At 45.5% G+C, this 26,111-nt stretch overlaps 1 protein-coding gene across 2 annotated transcripts in view; it reads left to right on the forward strand.

Annotated features, from left to right (window-relative positions):
* Window positions 1-3,189: 3,189 nt before the first annotated feature.
* The window catches only part of CPLX1 (complexin 1), a 115,554-nt gene continuing 92,632 nt past the window's right edge, over window positions 3,190-26,111 (forward strand). For both annotated transcript variants that reach the window (XR_008819594.1, XM_056325479.1), the window contains exons 1-2: window positions 3,190-3,432; window positions 4,341-4,443. Coding sequence is in view for 1 of the 2 variants with exons in the window: in XM_056325479.1 (XP_056181454.1) it covers window positions 4,413-4,443 (31 nt within the window). In the remaining variant the exon portion in view is untranslated. The remainder of the gene's footprint in view (window positions 3,433-4,340; window positions 4,444-26,111) is intronic.

Here is a 26,111-nt window from a genome sequence, read left to right on the forward strand (position 1 = left end):
GAGCAGATATCCACCTGAAGCCCATGGAGGTCCATGCTGGAGCAGATATCCACCTGCAGCCCATGGAGGACACCCACGTTGGAACAGGTAGATGCCTGAAGGAGGCTGTGACCTGTGGAAGCCAACACTGAAGGTGGACTTTGCTGGCTGGACTCGACCCCATGTGGGACCCACACTGATGGACTGCACCCCATGGGAGGGACCCATGCTGGAGCAGTGTCTGAAAAACTGCAGCACAAGGGAAGGACTTGTGTTGGAGAAGTTCGTGGAGAACTGTGTCCCATGAGAGGGAACCCACGCTGGAACAGGGGAAGAGCGTGAGGAGAAAGGAGCAGCAGAAACAACGTGTGATGAACTGACTGTAATCCCCATTCCCCTTTCACCTGCATTGCTTGGGGGGAGGAGGGAGAGAAATCAGGAATTAAGCCTGTGAAGAAGGGAGGGGTGAGGGTGTTTTTTCTGATTGGAATGGTAATAAATTAAACTAATTTTGCCCAAGTTGAGTCTGTTTTGCCTGTGATGGTAACTGCTGAGTGATCTCCCTGTCTGTGTTTCAACCCATGAGCCTTTTGTTAGATTTTCTCTGCCCTCTCCAGTTGAGGAGGAGAGTGATGGAATGGCTTTGGTGGGCACCTGGCATTCACCCAGAGTCAAAACACTACATGGGGTCATGTTTCACTGCCTCATGCATCTTGATTTTCTGAAGCAGTTGTATAATCTGAAAAAAGTGGAAGTAGTTTGGGGACAGAACCATGGTTACATGACCTTTGGAGAGTCAGCTGGCTCTGAGGACTGACCAGCAGCTCTAAACAGGTCAATGAGAAGCTCAAGGATCTCTCAGGGTCTTCTTGATAAACTTATTGTTTTGCCTTGCTTGTGAAAGCCCTGTGGATGACATTGCTTTATTCCCTGCACAAAAGGGAGGACATTTGCCATTGCAAAGCTTGTAAGTAGCTTATGGAGAGGAATGATTACATTTCTCAGCAATCCCACATGGCTGTGCTGACCTTTGACTGCTGCAGGAGTTCCTTGACATAGCATTCTCTAGGATCCCTAAAGCAGGAAGGAAAAACCTGGTCTTAGGCATTTAGGTGTTTTAACTACTAGCCCACAACTCTCCGATCCTTGTGTTTGAGGGCATTTGAGTTGTTCTTTCCCAGACTCCAGGATATAAGAGCAAGGTGTGCACCTGGAGGTTTAGTAGCATGGAGCTGGCACAATGCCATCCTCCCCAGGAGCAATCACACAATGAAGAAAGAATGTGAGGTGCTGTATAACAGACTCAAACTACAAGTCCTGCTCAAAATTATATGTGCACTTGGGGAAGGAACACAGACCTGGAAATGGTGTATTAATTGCACAAGAACCTGGGCGCACAATTCCAGCAAGCTTCAATTTCTTGGGCACAGCCATCTATGCTGAGCTACTGCTATGGTATGTATGCAAGTAAGAGAATCAAAAAGCTACCAGTATGCCCTTTGGATTAGAAATGCTGGGGCGTGAGTCAAGGCTTAAAATAAAAGAGTTCCCCATCCCTTCTAGACATTATTTTTTCCTTTCTGAAGTTTGTAAAAATGCAGCACATGCCTACCCAGCTGAGCTTCTTAGGCTGATACTAGTGTATATTGGAAAAGAGGTGTTCTGGGAGCTGAATAGAATAGAATAGAATAGAATAGAATAGAATAGAATAGAATAGAATAGAATAGAATAGAATAGAATGGGATGAGATGAGATGAGATGAGATGAGATGAGATGAGATGAGATGAGATGAGATGAGATGAGATGAGATGAGATGAGATGAGATGAGATGAGATGAGATGAGATGGAACAGAACCGAACCGAACAGAACAGTGGAAAGGACCCACAATGATCATCTAGTCCAACTGCCTGACCACCTCCGGGCTGAAAAACATGTTATTAAGAGCATTGCCCAACTGCCTCTTAGACAGTGACTAGCACGGGGCACCGAGGCAGACCCGGGTGGACGCTCACTGTCCTGAGCACAGAAACATGCCCTCCCGCATCTGAGCTGGCACCCGAGGGCTCCGCAGGCTGCCCGGGCGCGGTGGCCGGCATCGCTGCCCGGGAGGGGCTGGTTCGAGCCCGCCGCGCCTGCTGGAGCTGCAGGACCCTCCCCGCGACGCCATCAGCCGAGGTGGCCCAGCGGGTCGTGCCGGCGCCACCCCGGGATGCCAGCGCCGCCGCTGCCCCACCCCCGGGGCAGCCACTTCTGCCGGCACGATTCCCCTCCTCCCTCCCCCCTCCTTTTAGCCCCGTATCTGTTGCTTTGCGGGCTGCTGTCCCACCTCATTCGCTGGCGACAGAAGGGCGGATCAGCAGTCACAGCCGGTCCCTTCCCCACGAAGCCTCCAGTGCTGCCGGCACCCCCGAGCCGGGTGCCAGTGCCGGTGCCGTCAGGGGTTCTGTTCCGCTTTGCCACGGAGCGCTCGCACCGCGCGTGGCTCCCTCCCCCTCCCCTGCAGACGCCGTCCCGAATCCCGGCTGGACACCGGAACGCTGCACGCGCGCCTTTCAACGGGCAATGGCAGGGAGGGGACTTTCCCCTTCGCCCCCCCACCCACCCCCCACCCCCCTCTTCCCGCCTCCTCCTGTGCTGAAACACCGCTGGATAGCGATCCGATAGCCGAACAGCTGGCGATCCTTCTCCGGCCACAGTTAAAATCCGAGGCGAAGGAGGAGGGAAGAGAAGGCTGTTCCCTTCCTACCTTCTTCATATGCCTCTCCAACTCCTTCCAGGACCTAGGGGATGAGAGGGGATCTGCGGGAAGGACCAGAACAGAGGACGCGGATAGCTCTCCCACCCTCCCCCCTTTTCAGGAAGCCGTATTTGCAGAGATTCCCCCTGGCACACGCACACACTGACTCCTGAGGAGATGCATGGAAGCAGTTGCAAAATGCAACAGAGGGCTGACAGACTCCCCTCCTTCCCCCAGGCAAAGGGCAAGGACACCTGGCTGCTGCAGACGGCTGGGGATGGGGTGGGGGACGTGCACGCAAAATACACGCACCCATCCGAGGGGCTGGGGACCGCAGGGGGCCTCCTCCGTGGCGAGCATCGGGGGGCGAGGGCGGCGCAGGGAAGGGGCGGGGGAGCCGGAGGCAGGGGGAGGGAGAGAGCCTAGCTCCCGCAACGAGGGGAGGAGGAAGGAGGGACCGTGTTGGTGGGATGGTCCGGAAATCCTGTGATAAAAAGAGGGGCGCGGGGGAAAAGTAGGGAGAAGCTCTGGACAAATTCTCTCTCTCCCACCCCGTACCTGCAACTTCCCCGGCAGCCCTCGGGCACATGGGCGCCGGCCGGAGCCTCTAGGAGCTGTGCGGAGCGGGGAGGAGCGGAGCAGCCGCAGCCACCTGCCGCCGGCCCGGCACAGCACAGACCGGCTCAGCTCAGCACCGCGCCCGCCGCCGAGCGAGGTACCGGCGCCGGGGCGGGCGGGCCGGGCCGAGCCGGCCGGCTTGCGGCGGGGCGGCGGCGTGCGGGCATTCAGGGACGGAGGACGCCCTCGTCCTCCGGGTGCTGGCGGGCCGCGCAGCCCCGCGGCGCGGCCGTGATCCTGTACGAGAGCCGGTACCGGGCGGAGGGCGGCAGCCTGCCCCGGAGCCGAGCCGCCGCTCCCCGCGGCCGGGGCCAGCAGAGGGAAGCAGCAGCCTGCGCGGCGGGGCTGCGGGTCTGCACCTGGGGCCGCCCGGTCTCAACCTTGAGCCACCCCGGGTTTTCCTGAGGAGGCGCAGCCCCCTCCGGCATTGCGCTGAGGGCTCCCCGGGTGAGGGTTCCGCGGGGCTGGCTGGGGGAGCTGGTCGCGCATCCGTGCTCTCCATCCAGCCGCCCCGGCTGCATCCGCACCCGAGTCTCCCGGCTTCCCCCGCTTGCCCGCACGGGCACTTGCGGAGCGCTTCACCTTCAAATGCCCCCTCAGCTGTCCCCAGCGGAGCTGCCGCTCCGGAGCTAGCTCTCCGAAAACCGAGAGGGCGAGAGGCAGGCGGGGAAACGAGAAAGTTCAAAGGTTTAACGCCTTCCTGCCCGCCTGCAGGAGACAAGCCGGGAGAAGCACCTCACTGCTCCCCCAGGCTCACTCCCGGCCACCTGCCCTGCCCGGGGGGAACCACCGTGTCCCCTTACCTCCTCCTCCTCCCGCCCGTTCCCTGTTCACCAGCATACAGTTCTGCTCCCCAGGTGCCTTGTCCTGGCAGGGATGGGGGGTGGGAAACTTGCCTGCCCTCAGACAAGGGGAGGAAAGCTGCTGGAGAGAGAGCCGAGACCGGGCAGCAGCCTTTTCTGCTCCTGGAGGCACCATTCCTCTTTTGACTGTGCTTCTTTGCAGGCTGCACTCCAAGGATTCCTGGTCTCGGTGCATGTGAGGTGTGAAGGTGGGCAGCACCCCTAAGCCATCACCATGGATTTTGTTATGAAACAAGCTCTAGGAGGTAAGTGTGATTGGCACGTGAAGAGTCTTGCAGCCCTCCCTCCCCTGTGCACCTGGCAAGAGAGGGCATGGACTGCTATGAGGCTCTGGTAGGGTCTGTAGCTGGAAGAGCTGTTTGGGAACATGGAAGAGCACATCTGTTCACTGGCTCATGATCCCAGAACCAAGTGTTTTGAAGAATCTGAGCGGGAGAGGGCAGCATCAAGCAGAGACCAAAGCCCCGTGTCAGGGGAGAGACCTCCCACACAAAGTGTGCAGGCCCTGGGTTATACCTAATCTTGCACCCTACCAGCTGGCTGCACATCCTGCTGTACAGTGCACAGGTCTTTGCTTTACTTATTGCAATGCTACTGAGGCAGGTATTACAAAGGCTGCAGACAGGTTTAGCTGGAGCAAACACAAAGAAAGAGTAGCATTTTGTGTATGTGTATGAGCCCCCTTTTCATCCTTCCCCCAAATGCTGGCCCGACCTTTACTAAAAACCAGCCAGTGCAGAAATGTTTGTATCTGGTATTTGGAGAGTTATTTTTAATATGAATATTGCTGCAATATGCAGGGAAACAGTAATAAAGAATCCTTCCCCCCGCTCCCCAGGATATGATGGCAACTTCTTACATGGTTTCAATACATTTCCTTCCATGTGTGATGAATTGTTTTAATGGTGGCAAATAGAAAAGGCAGTGGTGTGAGGGGGAGAAATTGAAAACAGTACAAAAGTATTTGGGAATGAGATTCGTTCGTTCTGCCACAGTTGTGCTGCCTTTCTGGGCTGCTTGACCTGAACATTCAGTCAAAACAAGGCTGTCACTGAGACTATACTGAATGCTGCCTACTATTGGGAACTGGAATAGTTGTCATCAGAAGAAGTCAGTGAGGTGGTTCTGCTCATTCTCTTTTGTACTATTATCTTATGTGTTCATTTTCCTTTGATGAAACTGTAGAATCATGGGAATGTAAGAATGTTTCATGCATAGTGTTATTGGTGTCTTATGCGGCTTCAGCATTTACTGCAGGACTCCCTCCCATGGCATGGAAATGTGATTTTCATCTCTGAAAGCAAAGGAACTCTTGTGTGTGTGTCTCTTTTTTTCACCAACGGAGAAAAATTCTCACAGTTAAGAACAGAAAAAGCAACCCAAGTTTTAGTTGGGCTGTTCTGAATGGGAAGATTGAACTAAAGAAGAAAGAGTCTAATTTGATTGCACAAAATAGCAAGATATGAAGATAACTATGTGAGAAGCTAACATTCTTTATGGTAGTAGTGTTACTCTTCAGTGCCTCTTCTGAAGGACAAATAGATTTGAGAAGAGCAGGTTTTGCAGTTTGCTACAGTGATATAAGGTTGCTTGCACAGAAATGAGAAAGTTTACCTGCAAACTGGAAATACAGCCACTGCAGCTGGAGATCACTGAATCCACTAAAGGGAAATAACTGCTTAGAGACTGCAGTTAGAGGCAGGGGGAGGAAGGTTGCAGCAGAGGAGTAACAGTTGAGATGCATGCCTTTTCTTGCAGCTTAGTGACTAACCTGAGTTGGAAACTGTCTGCTGATGCTTAACAGCATTCACTCCGGGCAGACTTTCATTCTAACATAACGTTGCATGCCAGGGTCAGGGTTTGCGTTATAACAGCAGTTGATGAGAAGGCAAATTCAAGAAGCATCTTTTGGTGATATCTATCAAGATGCTGCCCAGGTCACCAGCTCTTCTCCCAGATGACTTAATGTGTCTGGAACTTGCCCGCTTACTCAATAAAGAAGTCACTGCAGAGTGATAAAATCCAGGAAATGTTAATTCATGGAGACTTATTTTTAAATCAGAAATAGTTTCAAAGAGGATAAACAAGATATCTCAGAGCAAATATAACATGGAAAGTAAAGGTGGTTTTGGATACTTGTTTCCCACTGGAGCTAAAGCTCAAGCTGATGCAAGCATGCCATCTGGCCACACTGGCGCAGCAAACCAAGGACTAAAGGTTACAGTTTGTTTCCTTAATTATGGAGCCAGAACCTTTTTTTGTCTGCCAGTTCTGACATCCAAAGGCAAATGCCCAAACTGAGTAAAGCATTAAAGTTCTGGTGGGTGACAGGCTTGCTTTGGCTAGGATGCAAGGTGTGATCTGCTAGTAAGCTTTTAAATTATTCCTACTTTCAGGGAGATTTTCTTGTGGTTTTCATTATTTTAGTTTAATGTGGCTTTTCTCAGAACACCTCTGAATTAATTCTGCTGTCTGCTTGGGATTTTTTGAATGGTACAAAAGTTCTGCTGGCTGTCATCCTGTTACTGGGATACTTGAGGGCCCAAGGGTCTTAGCCATTTTCATATGGAAAAGGAGAAGGAGAAAGCCCATGGGAAGGTGCAAGGGATTTGTCTGAGGTGGGATCATGATGTGGTTGAAGAGACAGATTTCTTACAGCAGAAACTAGCATTGTGCAGGCCAAAATGCTGTGAAGTTATGGATATACAGAACACACAATAGCTCTGATTCTGTACTACATGGTGTTGTGCAAGCCCCTTTTGATGTGCTTCTTTTATTACCATGCATAGAAGAAATGTCTAGCTGGGATGCCTGCCTTAAATAGTGACTTTTCCTAGTATCAGCCTGTGGATAAATCACGTAATTAATTTCATAAATAATCATAATATATAATTATATAAATAATCATATATAAATAATCAATAATTATGCATATGAATGGTACTGTCTAAATTTCTTCTTTCTGCTACCCCTTGAACTCATTGCACAATGCAAACCCCATCAGGAGGAAGGGTATGTTAGAGTTTCTGGATAGTTAATCACTGTGCTATATTACAGGCATGATTTTCTGTTGTATTGACAGCAGCTTAGAGTGAGGACTGCTGCTTGGCATTCACTTCTTTATCTGTCAAGATTCAGCGGAGACTTGTTTTTGTTCATAAGTATTCTTGAAATACTGTAGGCAGAAGGCAAATGCAACCAGATTGCCATCTGGAATATGTCAGCAGGGGGGGACTGCCTACTTAATGTCCCTTACTGGCAGCTTTGGTTCAGTGAGGTATACGACAAACACAGTCCAGAGGGAGTCCCCTTGTCCTTGAAGGTAGGCAGTGATTTAAACCCTCCTGAAGACAACGGGATATAAGTCACTATCCGTAAGCTCTGAAAAAGCAGCCCCTGTGCTAAGCTTACATTAGTGAAGATGTGTGTGTGAATGCTAGACAAGCCTGAATGGAAACAGTACCAGTGTTTAACAACATCTTAGCAGTGGCCTTCTGTGTGACTTACGGAGTGTGTATTTTGCTGCTGCATTTGCTTCATTTTACTTGCTTGTGATGTGAGGATTACATCCTTGATTTTCCCTGGGGCATTCAGTGAGACTGATTGCAGTTAGAGGAAATACAGACCTGTCCAGGATGGAACAGACAGTGAAATAACCAGTGTTTTCTGCTTCTTCCTTCTCCAATTCAGCCTCTTGTTTCTCACATTTGCAGTTCTCTGCTGAGCCTCTCTCCTGTTCTGGGACCTCATGCATCAGCTAGACTGTGCTCCTCTGGTTATGTTAATGTGTGAAGTCCTGGAGCAGTACAGAAACTGTAATGCAGAACAGCAAGTTGCACTGCCAACAAATAGCACTGGTGTACTTCTGGGGTCTCTTTAGCTTGTAATCCTTGAAACCTGTGACACGTAAGGTCTTTCATTTTGCAGTCAGGTGCTTCCAAATCACAAAGACTTAAGAATCTGAGATGAGACAGAGGTCTCCAGCCCACTGTAGCATGTGGTAGATCTTGGGAGCCTAGCTACCTTTGTTCTCAGATAACATCTGCCTATATGTTGTGCAGTTCTGGGCCCCACAATTTAAAAAGGATGTTAAGGTACTTGAATGCGTCCAGAGGAGGGCAACAAAGCTGGTGGAAGGGCTGAAAGGCATGCCCTGTGAGGAGCAGCAAAGGACTTGGTTTGTCTAGTTTGGAGAGAAGGAGGCTGAGGGTAACCCCATTGCTCCCTACAGCTGCCTGAGGGGGGGAAGTGGAGAGGGAGGTGCTGATCCCGTCACCCTGGGGTCCAGTGACAGGATGCATGGGAATGGCTCAAAGCTTCATTAGGGGAGGTTCAGACTTCTTTACTGGGGGGGCAGTCAAACACTGAAACAGGCTTTGTAGAGAGGTGGTTGATACCCTATGCCACCCATGTCAGTATTTGAGGTGTTTGGACAATGCCCTTAGTAACAGGCTTTAGCTTTTGTTCAGCCCTGAAGTGGTCAGGCAGTTGGACTAGATGATCATTGTAGGTCCCTTCCACTGAACTATACTATTCTAGGCTATTCTATTCTATAAATTTTTGAGTAAGAGTATAAGATGAATTCTGCAGCCTGTTTGTAGTATGGTTGTGTTCTTGATGTTCTTCTGGATCCCTTTTTCCTTGTCTCATGCTTTGAGTATATGCATTTTAATGACATTTTGAAGATGAAGAGGTAGTGTTGGTGTCTGATGGATACATTTTTCACAAGGAATGGTTTTATAGGCCTTTTTTTTTTTTTTTTTTTCCTAATGCATGCTGCTGGCAAAGCTATTTTCTTCAAGAAATTCGATTGAGTGCAGTCTTGATATCTGTTGCCAAGACAAGGATAGAAAGGAAAATCCCATGGAGGTGTCTTAGTGCTTCCAGAAAAACAAAACTAACATAGGTTCTATAGCTGTTCAAGGCTGATTAATCTATATCAGCCTTGGATTTTCCTTGTTAATTTATTTGATGCCAGATGTTCCAATGGAAGCCTATAGTGCTTAGTTTGTTCTTCAGGAATTCCCATTAAAGCCAAGGAGCAAGATATCTTCCAAGGAAGCAAATTGTTGATCGTGGAGATGATACCAGTGAAACAACTACACTGAGGGTCAGCTGATTTATTTCATCCATGATCCAAACCAGAAGGAGGAAAACTGGCCAGGTCCTTTCTTCCTGTGCCTTTCTTGAGAAACCTTCATTTTATGTTTGTTTGCCTCTGTTGGGCCTGTTGTTGGAACCCTACAAATACTCTCACTTGTGTCTGCTGGGATCTTACTTATGTTTGCCTTATTCGTAAGCAGGTGCTGAGAGCAGTATGCTTATTTAGTATTGTTGGAGGAAATGAGCAACCTTCAGCCTGCTGATTGTAAAGGTATGCCACAAAGAGCTTAACTAAGATTTCTCCTGCTGAGCATCTGCTTGCCAGGAGCCTGCTTGGAATAGAATGGCATGGATAAGCATGAAGTTTTCCCTCTTGGAGAGGAGAGAGAGGAAGAAATAAGGAAGTTTCACATGCATTAAGGAGTTTGTCTAGGATTCCTTCATGACAGAACAAAAGATGCTTCTCTTTGATTCTTTGTTCACTTCAAAGGAAATTCTGCATACTTTTCATTTTGACATCTGTTGTTGTACACCTGAGTATTTCTGGCTTTTTTTTTTGTGTCTTTCATAATTGAAGTTGGTTCTCAAGGGGGGTAGAGTAGAGAAAAATTATGGTTTCTTGCCAGCTACATACTTTTGGCACAAATAGCATTTTTCAATGCTGAGTTTTGTTGTCCTGTGTTGACAGAAAACACTACCTGCAGCAGTGGATTTAGAGCTGGGCAGGAGACTAGTGCATTATGCATTACACTTATTCAGACCTTCCTGGTGAAATGAGACTCTGAAAATGTAAGCTGCTGGTTTGCCTTTGTGTTGGTCCTCAGAGACAGGGAAGTTCAGACTGTAGTTCAGCTGTTAGCTGTGGAGACCTATTCACTCGCTCATGTGCTGGCAAAAGGACAGCCATGAAAGAAGGCAGGTATATTTGAATGCTGGTATACATGGGAGAGCTTCGTGCTTCGATCAGAAGTGAAGATAAAGCTATGAAATCAAATACGTGCAGACCACACGGGTTTAGAAATCTTGCTGAGATAAGTTGAGAGTGAATGGACTGCTTGTGTTTGTTAGTGCTGCAGTAATGTACAGGGCTCCAAATGATCTAATTTATATCTGCAGAGGTTCTCCATTCTTAAGGGAAGAGAGGCACCCTGCCCTTGTGGAGGACAGGAATGACTGTCTCATTTTGGAGCACCTCCAAGGCCAACAGCAGGAAGATATTTGCATGGAAAATTGCAGTATGAATTCTCTGGAAGCTGCATGGAGAACAGAAATCCTCCAGCAGATTTTGAAGGTCACCAGATTGTTGAAGAGGCCTGGAAAAGAAGTGCTAGTAAACAGGAAAGGCTGGCATAAAGAAAGGGACAGATCTCCAGTGTGTGGCCACTGGCTTGTCTCAGGTCAGAGAGCTGCATGAAAATGCATGCTCTTCTGCTTGAATACCATGGTCACTTCTTCAAACCTGACATGATAGTGCTCAAAGGAAAGAGAGGCTGGTGCTGAGGCTGACGGATACAGGTTCTAGTATTTTCTAGGGTGGGAATCCATTGTTTTTCAGGCCCTTGGAAAATGGATATAGTTCATAAAGTGGTGACTATTGGATATTAGTCCCTCAAAGCTGCAGGATTTATACTCCCACTTCCAATAGCTGGAGATGTAGCATGCTGTGGCTCTTCCAGGTTCTCTGACTCTCCTCTTTCAGTGGTGGGACAGAGAACACTCTGCCTTAGCCTTGGGTACTCCTGTTTGAGAACTTGCAACTCTGCACTGCCTTTGTATAGTCATTGCATGTGCTGAAATCAAGTGCTCGCTCAAGGCTACACAGAACTGTAAGCATCTGCTAAGTTATGGCTTTGAGAACTATGTTGGTTGGCATCTTATTTTCCCCCCAACAGCTTGATTGTGAGAGCTTGGATACAGGCAGTTCTGTTTCTTGCAGATTGGCTTTAGTGGCTGGATGACATGTCTCAAAGGGTGTAAGGCTTTGCTGAGAATTTCTACAGGTTGCTGAGCAGATCGTCAGTGTGGTTTGCTAAAGGGTAACAGCTGCAGATACAGACATGGCAAAGGTTACTAGTGATCTTCCTAACACTCCTACAGATCATGGTGCATATTGCAAACAAAATACTTCAAACAAATTGTGTCTCTCTATTAGGGACAAATTGATCATGGTCTGCAATTCAAGAATTTATTAGTTTTTTTACACACATACAGTTTTAAATGAGTTGATTTCAAATTGGGTGGATGATGTCACTGCAGCAATGCATTAGTACAAACAATAAATTTAATCACTAACTTTGATGTGCATCTTTTTACAATTTGAATTTCTCGTTACCTACAGGAATGAAGCTGCTTAGCAGCTACTTACGGTTTTGCAGGATGATTTGAGTCTTGTGGCTTATTTGCAGTGATAGTGACCTTGAAGGAATGTCAAATGTGCAACACAAACAGAAATTCAGGATTCAAAGAGCTGTGAATTATCTTCTGTAGAAAATAAGGAAAGAAATAAAAAACCCTAAGTCTGGAATGGTGCAGCTGTTTTGATAACTCTTTGTCTCTGTAGAGAATAGGAGCAATGAAGAGGGAGGCAGACAACAATTAAAGGAAAAGGGATGGCAAAGATATGTGTGCCAATGCTTAGGCTGGCAGACAGCTGGAGTGCCATGGTTCTGTGTCCCTGGATCCACCTCTTCCTTTTTCCTGGTAAGCACAGGCAAAGCTGACCAGCAGAAAAGAAGTTTGAACCTTTGGTTTAAGGTAACTGGGAAATAATCTCAGCTGCTGGCCTTGTCTGTGGGAGAACCTTGGGCATGCTTGGGAAGGTGAGTTGCTCTCTGGTGTCTCTCCCAGTTCCCTTTGCAGAGGAAGCAGTATGTGGCTCCATTACCCCAAGAGCAGGACACAGTTGCATATGACTCACAGGCATCTGAGCACTGCCCTTCTTTTCATGGGAAGGGAATAGCATTCCTTTTGCCTTCTGTCACTCCTTGTTCTGCTTTCAGCAGCTTGCCAGAGTTGAACTTGTGCACGTAATGGACTTGAATGTTTGTACTTGACTTAATATTGGCAATGAAACTTTCTTGTTCATTTTGCCTTCCTCCCACCATGTTATTGCATGCAGTGTAAGACTCTGCATGCCCAGTGAAGGGGCAGAAACTGTGTGGGACTGCCTGGTTTGTCCCTGTTCCAGTGCCTGTCTTAAGTGTACGTGTGCATTAAATTCCTTGAAAATGCAAGTATTAATTAAAATTTTAATTTGCAAGAGGGTTTTGTAAAGGTTTTACTAAAACATGTTTTTTTTCATGAAAAGCTTTTAAATACACAGTTTGCCTTTTCTCAGCAACCAAGTAGAGAAAGACTCATCACAAACCTGAAAGACTGCATGAGACTAAGACATCATATCAAAACAGATGTATTTTTAATCTGTGACAGCCATCTAATTTATGCTGTGGTTAAGTGGATGCATGCCACTCTTCCTTGAATCGATGTATGGCTCTTACCGAGTGAAATGTTTTGTTCTTTGTGAATGAACCAATTTCTCTTTGCGGTTTCCTTCAGATGTATTTTTTCATTAAATGAAAGTCTTTTTATTTAAAAAACCCAAACAAAAAAAATGAGGAGAATGAGAAAATATTCAGAGGTTTTGGTAACTGCCAGCATATCAACATAGCTCCTCCTGTGCACAGTTTTAGCTGGGAATAAAACTTTGGAGAGTGTTTAGAAAAACCTCAGTCCCTGTTAGAAATAGACAGTCTTTTTAATATTTTTTCATTCTGTATATTTAGAACACTTTTCTTGTGACAATTGCAACTTTCTCCTTGGTGTTTTTCTCAGTGCACAATCTAAATTAAATATCAGCAGTTCCTGTTCCATGTCAGCCAAGCTGCACAGTGACAGATTAAAAAGAGCATGAAAAAGTAAATTTATAATTACATGGAGATGCATTAAAATCATGAGGAAAAAGGTTAAGAAGGGACACAACTGCTTTCTCTAAATACATGAGAGAGGTAAACACTTCAGTGAAGGATGAGCTACTTAAAGTGAAGGACAATATTGGTAAAAGAATAATATGAATAAATTGGTCATGAGCATACTCAAGCCAGGAATTACAAGTGTTTCTGGCTAGAAGAAGAGAAGTGCTGGGGCAGCCTGCTGTTGGGGGAAGCTGGGAGAAATGGAAGCTGAGTCTCAGGTCGGTTTCAAATAATGTATCAGTGTAATTGTGCATGCCCAGAGAGATAGAGCCAGAGAGTCAGGAAATTTCTGTTCTGAGTGCCTCTATAGAAAGCAGACATCTTTGGCTCTGCACTTGTGAGACTGTCCATAATAACAAAATCATCTTTAAAAGAGGCTTAGCTTGTTTGTTACAATATGTGTTACAACATGCCCAGGGGTCTGGCCCAGCTCAGTGGGAACTAGCAGCGTGCCCCTCTGGGTGAGGCTGAAACAGCTGTAGTTAATTTTCCCTTTTCTGAAAACTTTTTAGCCCTTTCATGTCTGTATGAGAGGAGGAGAGGTCTACCAGCTGTATTATCTCACTGCCTCAAGGATGATCTGAAATCAACTATAAGATTGAAAGTGATTTTATTTCAAAGGACTTTGTGGATTTGCAAAGTAATTTCTAGACTAGCTGACCAGGTTGCTTCTGAGTAAAGCAAGCTCACAGCTACAGTGGATATTTTTCTACCTGTGGTGTTTAAACACGGGCAGAGGTTTTGAGTTTTGCATAACTTGAAATTCCCTCCATGCTGACTTTGACCTGCAGTTCAGATGGAAGCAGTTGTTTTCAATACATTTGTTCATTTGTTTGTTTTATGCTACAGTTGAGAAATAAATGATTTCAGAATTAGGTGTTTCCCTGGAATTTTCTCCCAGTTTTGAACAGTTGTCTGAGAACAAGCTATTGCTGTTATCTTCTTCAATACCAATATTTACTGTCTTATTTGTGATGGCAGATTACTAGACTCAGTTTATGCTCCTGCTTTCTACCCTGGCAATATCCTGGACTTAGGCTCACATTTTGATGTGGCTTAAATCTCTGCCTAGGAAGGCACTTTAAGAAGGTGCCTTATGCTATCTTAGTACTGAGGAAAAAAGACATGTTTTATATTCATATATGTAGATGTATGAATCCCTTGGGCTTAAATGTCCCCTGTAGCATTAAGAGGCTCTGCCCCCATGGCTGTTAACTTTCCACCCAAGTCTCCTTAAAACTACCTGATTACTTCAGGAGTGCCTACCCAAACAAAACCTTCTGCAAGGGCACACACGCAGATGGTAGGACACCAGATCACTGCCATAGCAAGATATTGGCTTCTGGAAGAGAAGACGAATCGGCCATCCCTGTCTGCTGACTGTACATCTTCTTGTATTGCCAGCGAGCACTCTGCCAGACAGACATCCCAGTGCAATTCATATCTCTCTGAATACCATGTCAAGGTGCTCCCTTTTCTGGTCATGTGGCTCGAGTTCTCCATTAATGGAGACAATGACTTGCCTCCTGGCTAAGACATTCAATTGGGACTTTTGGTTTTGCCTTTTAACTGCTACCTAGTAAAACTTCTCAGGTGGTACTGCTTCTGCCTGGACTTCAGTTCCCCTGCTCCAAGACAGTGCACATGTGCTCCTGCTATGCTGGCAGCTGCTGTAAGAGTTGCTTAAAATAGATGGGTAAAATGCATCCTCTCGATCACCACCACAGACAAGAATGTTCTGCTTCCACAGCAGCTAAAGTGAAGGCAAAGCGCTACAGCTGTAACTCTGCTTCACATCTTGAATCCCCTCTCTGGGATAAATGCAGGATATGTCAGCTTCAATGTTGTTTTACCTCCAGCTAGCTACCGTGAATTGCCCACTCTGTGTTAAGAATACCAATTATTTTTTGTTTCAACTAATAGACATGCTGTCTTATTGCTAGTTCTTACATGGTTATCTGCCTGATATTTATTTAGGACTCGATTTAATGTGTATTGTGCTTTGTACTGTAGAAGACTAGGTCCTTTTTATGTGCTTAAAAAAGTAGTCCTAATTGAAAGACTGCAATTGACAAGAGGCAAACTCTGAACGGTCAGTGAAACCTGAGGCTTGATTTTGCACAACAGGGCCATGAGCCCTCACAGGCACTGTTCTGATACAGCATAATGTAATTTACAAGTTTCAACTGTTCTAAACATGTCAGTTTTGACAGAGATCTGTCACTCTACAGTAGCAGTTCTACTAATTTCTTGCAGCTGCAAGTAAAATAATCACAGGGGTTTTCTTCCCCTTCTTTTTAAAAACTTACAAAAATCTCCTCAACCTCATGGGTTGGGGTATTTCCTGTTTCCACACAGTCTGAAAATGGTGGGTTAGATCTAACATCTCCAGTGCTGGATGTGCATGGAAGAGGCATTTGTGGCACATAATTAGGGAGGGGCTGACTAAGCCAGAGATGATATTAGTTACATAAGATCTCAATCATATCCCAAGTGCAGTGTGGATGCTTTGGAGTGAAGCAATTATCTATTTTGTTGTCTTAAGAACAGAGTGACCTAGATTCTCTCTGCTTTTTACTCTTTTTTCTTTTTTCTTTTTTTTTTTTCCTTTTTCCTCACGGGGTGGCCCACTTAGTTGATTAAACTGCAACTCAATTATAACTGGTTGTGTTATAGTTGGGAATAAAGCAGCTGTAAAGAGGCTGGGGTTGATAAAGTAATTCTTTGTTTTGCCTTGTTGGTTAGCTGGAAATTATAGCTGGGATTAAGTGACAAGCATTAGTTTTAGTAGCTTTTGGGTGACAGTCATCTCGCAATAGCCTTGGCTGGTAGTAGGGAATGCAAAAGTGATTCAATGAAAAGTTATGTATTTCATGGTAAGAAGAAAAGGTTATGATCCAATTTATAAAAGATTTGAAATAAGCTTTAAATCCAAAATAAGCCCAAAGTCAGGAAATGCATTAACAGCATGTTAATTAACAATGTGTTTGGGTTTTTTTATGTGAATACATAAAACACATTGACACTTGTACATTATTTATAATTTTAATGCACCTGCAGATTCTCTAATAAATCGTCAGAGACATCAGGAGGGCAAATAAGTCATCCAGGTAGAGTTTGCAAAGCAGGTGACCAAACTCCAGCTGAAAACAACCCATCCTATGCAGTCATTGGTAACCAAGTTATCCTTTAGGTTAAGGACATGACAGCCAGGTAGCATTGGCTCAGTGTCATATTTGTTTCCTCATCTATTTTCTTCTTTTAATTAAAGCTCAGAAAACAGAACAAAACCAAGTCTGTTCAGCACAGGACAACCTGGAAAATAAAATTCCTCTTCCCATGAAGTTCAGGGAGGGAAAGGATCCAATAAGAGGTCTTAATCCCTGAAGATATGTACATTCAAATTACACTCCTAGGTAGATGTCTCTAGGTAGATATCTGCAGCAGGGATGAAGCTGTGGATGGAACCTAGCACTAGATTTATGCATGGACTCCAAGTGGTAGGAGAAGTACCTTCTGTCTCTTTGGACTTGATGTATAGCATGGCTTCTTGCTGTATTACCACATCATCTGCAGCTGAGCAGCATGCCCTCACACTGTTGCCATCTGCACATTCAAGTGTGACAACTTCACCAGGTAAAAAAGCAGCTGGCATTCTGCTCTTGTTCCTGTCTCTGACACTGTGGAAAGCTGATGCTGTAAATATATTTCCTGATGGCAGGAGAGAGCAGGCATACCCATTCCTCCTCTGAAAATCCCATCACCCAGGTTCAGCTGGAGTGCATAGTCTTGCTGCTCACTTACTGCTTCGGTCTCCGGAAGGTGTCTCAGAGCTGCGAGGTCTGTTCTGTACAGTGTGAGGCAGATGGTCTCCTTACCAGCCTGGAGATACATTTGGTTTCAGCAACACATGAAAGAAGTATCCCTCTGTGCCAAAATCTGCCTTTGATACTTCAGGGCTTAAAGAAGTTCCTCGGGGATCAGGGGAGAGCTCAGGGAGAAGTGTCTGGGAAAATTCTTGTTCCTGTATTTGTGCTGAAATTCCTGGTATTGGGGAGGAGTGGGTTGGTAAGGAAGCAGTATGCAGATGTTCAGGGGGACACTATACGAGGCTGATCGCTGAGCTTATCTGTTATGACATGAGCCAGATTTGCTCCAAGTGCAGCTTGGAGTTCACACTCTAATAATTTCAAACAGTTTGTAAGAAGGAAGTGCTATTCACCTTTGTAGGGAATTTTTTCTCCATTGGGAAGGATTATTCAGAGATACCAAGATACCACAGAAGATAAAGGCCAGTTGTGTAATTCGAGGGCTTTGAAGGCCCTAGAAGGCCTTAAATGTGACTGACATCAAGGGGAAAGGCCATACTTGATTTCAAGTAGTCTGAGTGCCATCTGAAATTTGAAAGCATATAAGACACACTTGCATATGATTTCAGATGCTTTTCCATATCTCCTCCATGCTGTGCTTTTATATTGACTTTCATGGTTAATTTTCTGTTCTGTCTCAATAGCTAGCATACACAGATATGGACACTGGGCTATCTTACAGTCTTGGTTTTTCACTCAGTTCATGAACCCTCCTGTCAGGATGTTATTTCTCTTTGTTTTACTTCAATCTTAACAGGGGTCTGAAACCACTTAACAGGAGAGCTTAGGAACCATTGGTTGGAGATGTATCCATCAGGAACAGATATGTGGTATTCCTCATCCGGTATGCGGTGCCTAGCAGAAGGATCTCATTGGCATCCTTTGTATCCTTTCGGCTAGTCCAGGACTGCTGCAGTGCCCCGCGGAGGCACAGAGAGGACCTGTTTGTTTAGTCAGTCCCACAGGGTCAGGAATGCTATACATAGTCCATGTGAGAAAGACAGGCAGGCCTCTGCCCTGATAATTCTTTCTTACCTGTATTCCTTGTCATGCAAGCTCCCATCTAGCTGCTTTGTCAAGGCATCTGATGATTCACACCCATGTTATCACCCTGCACAGAGCAGTAAATCACCCCTGTCTACCTGTATGGCACTGTTGGGGATCCCTTTCTCATATACTCCTTAGGAGCCTACATTTTTTAATGGTGCAGCTGATACAGGGTAACATCATAAATCTAATGACACTTTGCTAATGCTATTTGGTATGGCCAGAGCTGCTGTCAGTGTTTCATAGAAATGCTGGGGTCTATTCTTCCTGGTGACATCTTACCAGGACAAAAATGAAAAGGTGAAAATGGAACAGCAAATCTTGTTCGAGGGCTCTGCACTCCAGCTACCCATCAATAAAACTCTTGCCTTTCTTCTTCAGTGCAACCATCTGCCTAGATTCTGGCACTTGCCATTATTTAAAGCCAGGTGCTTCTTGGGCCCAGCAGTGAAGATGAAGAAAACATAAACGATACCCTGTGAATTTACATAGCTCATCATTCTGGATTACAGAGCTAATATCCTCATGGTGGTGCTGAAAGAGCTGGTGTGAACTGCTAGTGAAGCATACACCTAGGGGTTAATCTATCAGAGACTTTAGTCCAGTGAGCTTTTGTTCTCTCTGCTAGTGATGGCATGGTAATTTGGTGACAAACTGGACTCACAACAGAATTTAACAATTTGCACTGGGGCAATGTATATGCAGTTCTCCCCCAGAAAGACCTGGCCTTGGCTTGAATGAGAAAGCGTGGTGATCTTTGGCAGAAATTGCATCCTCACCTAGGATGGGGAGAGAATTAGCTCCTTCATGCATGGGGCAAGCTTTGGAGCTTCCAGTGGTAAGCACAGGACCTTATTCATATGTTGACAGGGTACCCTGTACTGCCTCTAGGTGTACTGCACCATGGACCACAGCTGATGGAGCCTGCTCACAATCTCAGTTCCAGCAGATATCTCCTTCCAGAAGGCCCATTGCACCCTTTGAAGCACCACTCTGTGCTAAGAGTACATTTCCTCTCCCTCTCCATCTGTTAGATATGTTCATTGCCACACAGAAAAAACACCAGGCTGGCTTTGCTAAACTGCTAGCCTTTCTGAGAAGGTGACCTCTATGTACCTCCCGCTAGTGCAGGGGTCCTCAAACTACAGCCTGCGGGCTGGATACGGCCCCCCAGGGTCCTCAATCCAGCCTCCGGTATTTACAGACCCCCCTGCCCGCCCCGCCGGGGGTTGGGGGGGAAACGAAGCAGCCACAGATGGCTGCCTGCCACTGCATCCACGCCAGCCCCCTGGTTAAAAAGTGTGAGGACCCCTGCACTAGTGTGTACACACAGTTGCAGGGTGCCATTGTACAGGGCATTGAATATAAGCAAGAAGGAATCCTTCCTTGACAGCATTGATTATATAAGAACAGTAGGAGAACAACTCCAGTTATCCACCATTCCCCATTATTATCATTCCACGTTCAAGTTTGTACCAGGATTCCCTGGTACAAGCCGTGATTATATCTGTGACAGTCTCTGAGTAGTTAAATCCAGTTCAGGATTCAGAGAAACTTGGAAGTTCCTTGTGTTCTGGCAAATACTCACTGTGTTTGCTAACCTTTTAATTAGAAACAAACAAAGAAATTTGTAAGAGGTAACTGGCTTGAAACATGGCTGCTCGCAGCTTGGATGGGTGTAGTCTAGACTGGGTTAAAAGCTGGCTGGACAGCTAAGCACAAAGAGTGCTGGTAAATGCTGTTACATCCAGCTGTCAGCTGGTCACAAGTGGTGTTCCCCAGGGTTCAGTATTGGGGACAGTCCTGCTTAATACCTTTATTGACAATCTGGATGAGGGGATTGAGTGCACTCTCAGTCAGTTTGCAGATGACATCAAGTTGAGCACGAGTGTTGATCTGCTGGAGGGCAGGAAGGCTCTGCAAGAGGGATCTGAACAGGCTGGATCGATGGGCCAAGGCCAATTGTATGAGGTTCAACAAGGAGAAGTGCTGGGCCCTGCACTTGGGTCACACCAACCCCACACAGCACTACAGGCTTGGGGTGGAGTGGCTGGAAAGCTGCCTGGTGGGAAAGGGCCTGGGGGTGCTGGTTGACAGCCAGCTGAATGTGAGCCAGCAGTGTGCCCAGGTGGCCAAGAAGGCCAACAGCATCCTGGCTTGTATCAGAAATGGTGTGGCCAGCAGGACTAGGGAAGTGATTATCCCCCTGTACTCAGCACTGGTGAGGTGACACCTTGAATACCATGGTCAGTTTTGAGCCCCTCACTTCAAGAGGGATGTAGAGGTGCTGGAGCATGTCCAGAGAGGGTAACAAAACTCGTGAAGGGTCTGGAGCACAAATCTGATGAGGAACATCTGAGGGAACTGGGGTTGTTTATTCTGGAGAAAAAGAGAATCAGTGGGGACCTTATTACTCTCTACAACTGCCTGACAAGAAGCTGCAGGCAGGTGGGGTTAGGTCTCTTCTCCCAGAAACCAAGTGACAGGCCAAGAGGAAACAGCCTCAAGTTATGCCAGGGGAGGTTTCAATTGGATATTAGGAAAACTTTCTTCACTGAAAGGGTGGTGAAGCATTGGAACAGGCTGCCCAGGGAGGTGGTTGAATCACCATCCCTGGAGGTGTTTAAAAAACATGTTAGATGTGGTGCTCAGGGACATGGTGTAGTAATGGACTTGGCAGTCCTGGGTTAATGGTTGGACTTGGTGTTTTCCGAAGGTCTTTTCCAACCTAAATGATTCTATGATTCTATAATTCTACGAAATGTAGAACACTCAACAGCGCATTCATATTAACTAGGTCATATTCCTATTCCTCTTAACTACAAAGCCTTTATAAGGGAGCCAGCTCAAGAGTCAGTGTTTATTAAGACATGTATTAAAACTGACAGTAACTGCTCTTTAAAAAATAAGAAATTAGTTGCGTTGGACAGATCAGGATTTGTTTGGGTTTTTTTTCTCTCATTCACATCCACTTCCATGCCCTCAAAAACAAGCCAAGACGCACCCTCTGGGGCAGTGGGAGGAGAGAGGAGTACTGGCATAATTTGTGTTCTCCTTGGAGAAGCTGCCCTACCCTTGCAGCCTTAGCTGCTCAAGGACAACTTGTAATCAGCCACTTGGAGACCTGGCTGACTTTTGGCTGACTTTGTGGTCATGAGCACATGCCAGTTTGATAAATGAGGCAGAATTGCCTATCCAGGGATTTTTCTCCCTTTCTGGCCTGTTGGATTACATAATTTTTCAAGGCAATATGGGAAGTCCTATCAGTTTCACAGCGTATTCTGGGGCTCCTGAGGGACACTGGGGAACAGAAACTCCGAGCAGAGAGCTTTCTTCTCCCTGTCCACCATCGCCTTAGCCTGCTATCAGAAGCACAGCTACTTCTCCACTAGCTCTCGTTCCTGGCATGTCACTGACTTCTGGTCCCAAATGGCAGATAATTTTCAGACATTTTCTCAACACTGTCTACTGTCAGCAGACCTTTGGGTTTTAGCAATCTCAGTCTGGCTTATAACTACACTGACCTTTATGTGTATCAGCATAGTTATATTTAGTCATTTGATGAGTGCAGAGTGTATGCCTGAACCCAATACGCATTTCTTCCAAGACTGTTTCTGTAGCCACAAATGTGTGAGACGAAACCAGCTGGACAGGCAGCGGTGCTGTTGCTGCTTTTTGGGGCATTACCTTTAGTTTTCCAGTGCAGTGTTGTGGCAGAAATAGGCTGGACTTCAGCTGTGATGGTCCATGTGAAAAACAATGGTCTGTGGTTTCACTGCTGCGCATCTGTATCAGACAGATAAGCACAAGCACAGATACACAGCGATGTGTTGCAAACTGGTCAGCCACCATGACATTGAAGGATGCAGAGTGTTGAACTGGTTTTGGCGGAAGAATATATTTGTCATGAAAAGCTCTCCATTGTTATCTAAACTTCAGCATAATTGTGACAGACTCATCTGTGTAACATTCCAGCTGAAGCACTGAGCTCATCACAGCGTTGAAATGGATACACCAGCTTGACAATGGAAGGTAACACAAATAATTTTAATTAGAGCCTGTTTCATTATTTAACACTTAAAAAATGTGCTTTCCTCAAGCAGATCTCAGCACCTCCGAGGAAGATACTACAAATTCTTCCTATGAGTAAGCATGTGTTCTTTCTCTGGTCCAAAAAGTGATAATGAAGTCTTTAACAGGATCTGTGGTAGTTCTTTGCTAGAGAAGGATGAAACACAGCATTGGCATATATGCTGAACACCAATAAAAGGAACGGGGTGAAGGTCATTTAAACATTTTCAGCAGAACACAATCACTTGGAACATTGGGACTATTTGCTGCCCGATACATTTACACTATGTCAGAATGAGAGAGCTGTATTTAGTAGCTCTTCTCTTTACTCTGCAATATGAGCTATTCCCTGGCACATTGCATTGATTTCCATCTCATCCTGATCTTGTAATAATTATAGAGGCAGGACAAAACCTAGTCTCATTTTTCTAGTGTCTTCCATGCCTTAACTGTGACAGTAGTTTAGATCTCTGTTGTCTCTTTTTCAGCAGAACTGCTGGTGAGTCCTCACTCCCTTGCGGGAAGTGTACTTGTGCTTGTGCACTTGAATATTCCTCTTTTGGTAGACAACTTCGGTTTTGCACTCCAAGCATCTGTTGCATGCCAATATTTGAGAGCACTTGTAATGTTAATTTTATTCTGTGTAGCAGCCCCTTTTAGCTTGCCATCATCTAGATAAAGAGCTGCAGAAAAGCTAATGTGCGTGAAACCTGTCCTGTTTTTTCCCCTGGTAATGCAAAGTATTCTGTCTCCTAACAAGCTGTGCATCTCTTACTTCCTTACATTATCCAGTTTACACTTACACTACAGCAAAAATGAGATAGGTGTCCGTGTTGTCATTCAAGCAATTGATTAAAATGAGCGATAGACCTTGCAGAACACTCTCACAGCAGCGCATCCTTCCAACCTGACAGTAAATCAATTGTGCATCAGCTTCCAGACTAAACAAAGCAATACAAGTGGGCTTCAGGGGCATTTTCACTGCTTCTGCAAATGTACGGATGAATACAATTAACGCAGCTAACCAGCAGATTCTGAGGCCCCTTCAAAGAAGCAACATTAACTGACCTTCTAAGGGACCTTCCAGAGGCACTGGCTTCTATTTAGAAGAATGGAGAGAACACAGGCAATGTTCCTTTACCATATCTGCTGGATGCCCATATTAGCTGAGATGGATCCCATTAGGGATACCTTCCTGGGAGAAGGCATGGTCACAGCTATAGACCCAATTTACATTGGCTTGAAATGTTTGCAAAAAGAAGAAAGTCCGTCCTTGCTTTCATGTCTGCTAACCAGCAGTCAACTTCATAGCTTCTTTGCAACAATTTACTCTTTTTATTTCTTTGCTTGCCCCTTGGTAAACAAATGGAACAAGGAGAGGTGCTGTGAGACTAGAGAAGGTGTTAAGAGAGGCAAAGAGGTATTCTGCTGGTACAGTATGGAGTCTGACGGGTCATGTATTATTTGCAGCCTTGGAGCTGTAAGTATCCTGGAACTAAGACATGCCCCTAATCTTCTAGAATTTAGATAATAATGCTGGCAAAGCATCAATAAGGTGTGTGATCAGTGTTACACTCAAGCCAATCAACCAAGCTGTTACTTGTGTTATGTATTCTAATGTATTGCATCCTTTATAGGTGCAAGGAAAAGGTTATTGCATGTTAGCACTGTTGCTATTACCTCTCTTTGTCTGCTCTTCAGTCTGGTTTGGTGGATGTTGGTCTTCTTTTCTTGAGCAAACTAAAGCCTTCTATGAGTAATGCAGTCCTCTCAAAGGATTGCTGTGTTCATAAAGTGTAGCATTTAAAGCAGGAGGCATCTGAGCCTTAATTCAGTATGCAAGAGGCAGCATGAATGTGGTTTCACTTATTTCAGGGACATTGCTTTGTATTTTCATAGAAAGGAAGACATAACCAGCACGAGTAATTTCTATGTGCTGTGGTTCCTTGTAACTTTTTCAGTGCTGCATACATGCTAGTCACCTGGATAAATTACAGCAACAAGCAGGAGAGTTTTTGTTCTGAGACAGTACACAACGTTTCTGCAGTGGAGACATCTTAAGCTGAGGTAGGTGAAGTGGGAGGAAAAGATGTCTCACATAGTTTTCACTTCCAAAGTTGGGAGGAGGTCTTCAGAATGTTGGCCAGATACCAGACAAATCAGATACCACACAAATGCACTCTTTGTGAATAGACTTTTGTGAGGATTGTCTTCCAAAGCCACATCATTCTGCAAACCAGTGATAAAAGCACTGAGATGCAGCAGAATTCCTGCTCCATGACACAATGGAGTTAGAAATGAAGCTGTTAAACTGAATGCAATTCAAGGATATGTTTCCTATGAGTCTGTCTATGGTTTCATTATCCCCACTGCTCTTTCTGGGTACTTACACCTTCCCATTGAGAGTGCAGCCACACAAGGAGACAGTGCAGCACAGCTAGGAACTCCGCGCTGGGGAGGAATGCAAATGTGATGTCATATGGTGGACTTCTTTTGGTTCTTTCAGCTCTGTGCATGCAAAGGCAAGTTATCTGGCAAGGTAAGCAGGGTTGATGTTCCTGTAGCTCGGCTGTGGGAGCAACCATGGTGATAGTTTTGGTTTTGCTTTGTCCTTCCCAACTGGATTATCAGTTGCACTTCTGACACAAATTCAGAACCCTTGTCAGAATCAACAAGGGGCTGATCTTATGCAGGGGCAACATTATGAACATAGGAGGTGAGGATACAGGGGAAAGTAGCTGAGATGCCGTGTTGCCAAAAAAAGAAGTATGGTTTATAGGAGCTGAAAAAAAGAGTACAGTGGCTTGCATTGGGAGTAGGTCCCTTGAAAAGTTGCCTGAAGCTGCTGTGAATAAGATGTGCTGTCCCTCTTACTATCCATCACAGTTGCACTTTCTTTGAACAGGAGTAACTGACATAAATGTAAGTTACACTCATTTTGGTTATGCCCACCAGTCTAACAGCACTTCAAGTTCTGAGTCTAAAAAGGCAGGCAGCCCTTATTAATTCTGTCTTCCATTCTGCAAAAGCATCTAAACCCACAGCAATCTTTGGTGTGTGATGACTTGGGACCATGTTTGAGCTCTATTCTAGCAGCTTTGGCACTTAATCTCTCTTTTTATTATTTCTTCTTTTATTTTTTTTCCATGCCAGCTATTGGGAGGAGGTGTGATTTCGCAGCAGTTGTGGCCAACGTAGTGTCTCCTTGTGTGTAGGCTGCCTACATGGCAATGGGAGAAGAATTCTTTCTGTACTGGAGAACGTGCACTGAGTTCACAAAACAAGTGAACCTGTTTTGTTCTTTTAAAATTGGATAACTGGAAATTTGTTGTTGGTGTTTGCAAAAGAAAGAAACAGAATGGAATTGACTCAAGGATTAATCAGATTGTCCTGTTTGTGGTGGCAGTCATAGCTGAGGCATGGCACTCAACAAAGGCTTACCACAAGAGCATTCAAATTGTTCTCTGTTAGTGGTCTTCTCTTTTTTTCATTGTGTATGAAGCTGGAGCTTTGTTTTTGGCTCTAAGCAAAAAAATGACACTTCAAACAGCTATTTTGATGCTGCTACCTGTTCCCCAGCTCCCTCCTTCTCTCTAAGTCACTGTCTGTCAGCCTTGCCACAGACTTAAAAGGGGGAAAAAAAAGCATCTGCTTTTAGCAGTTGTGTTGGTTCTTGCCTTAACAGTGTAAACTTTAACTCAAGGCATGACTTTCTCTGTAAACAAAGTAGTTGGGATGTTTAGCACAAGAAGATGAAGATCAGTGGGATTCCTGTGATCCTGGCTGATGATTCGTGGCTTTAATCTGGAGATACTTTAAATTATGGTCTGTCAGAAACTATCCAAGTCCCTA

This window comes from Falco biarmicus, chromosome Z (assembly GCF_023638135.1).
Source record: "Falco biarmicus isolate bFalBia1 chromosome Z, bFalBia1.pri, whole genome shotgun sequence".
Lineage (NCBI taxonomy): Eukaryota > Metazoa > Chordata > Aves > Falconiformes > Falconidae > Falco > Falco biarmicus.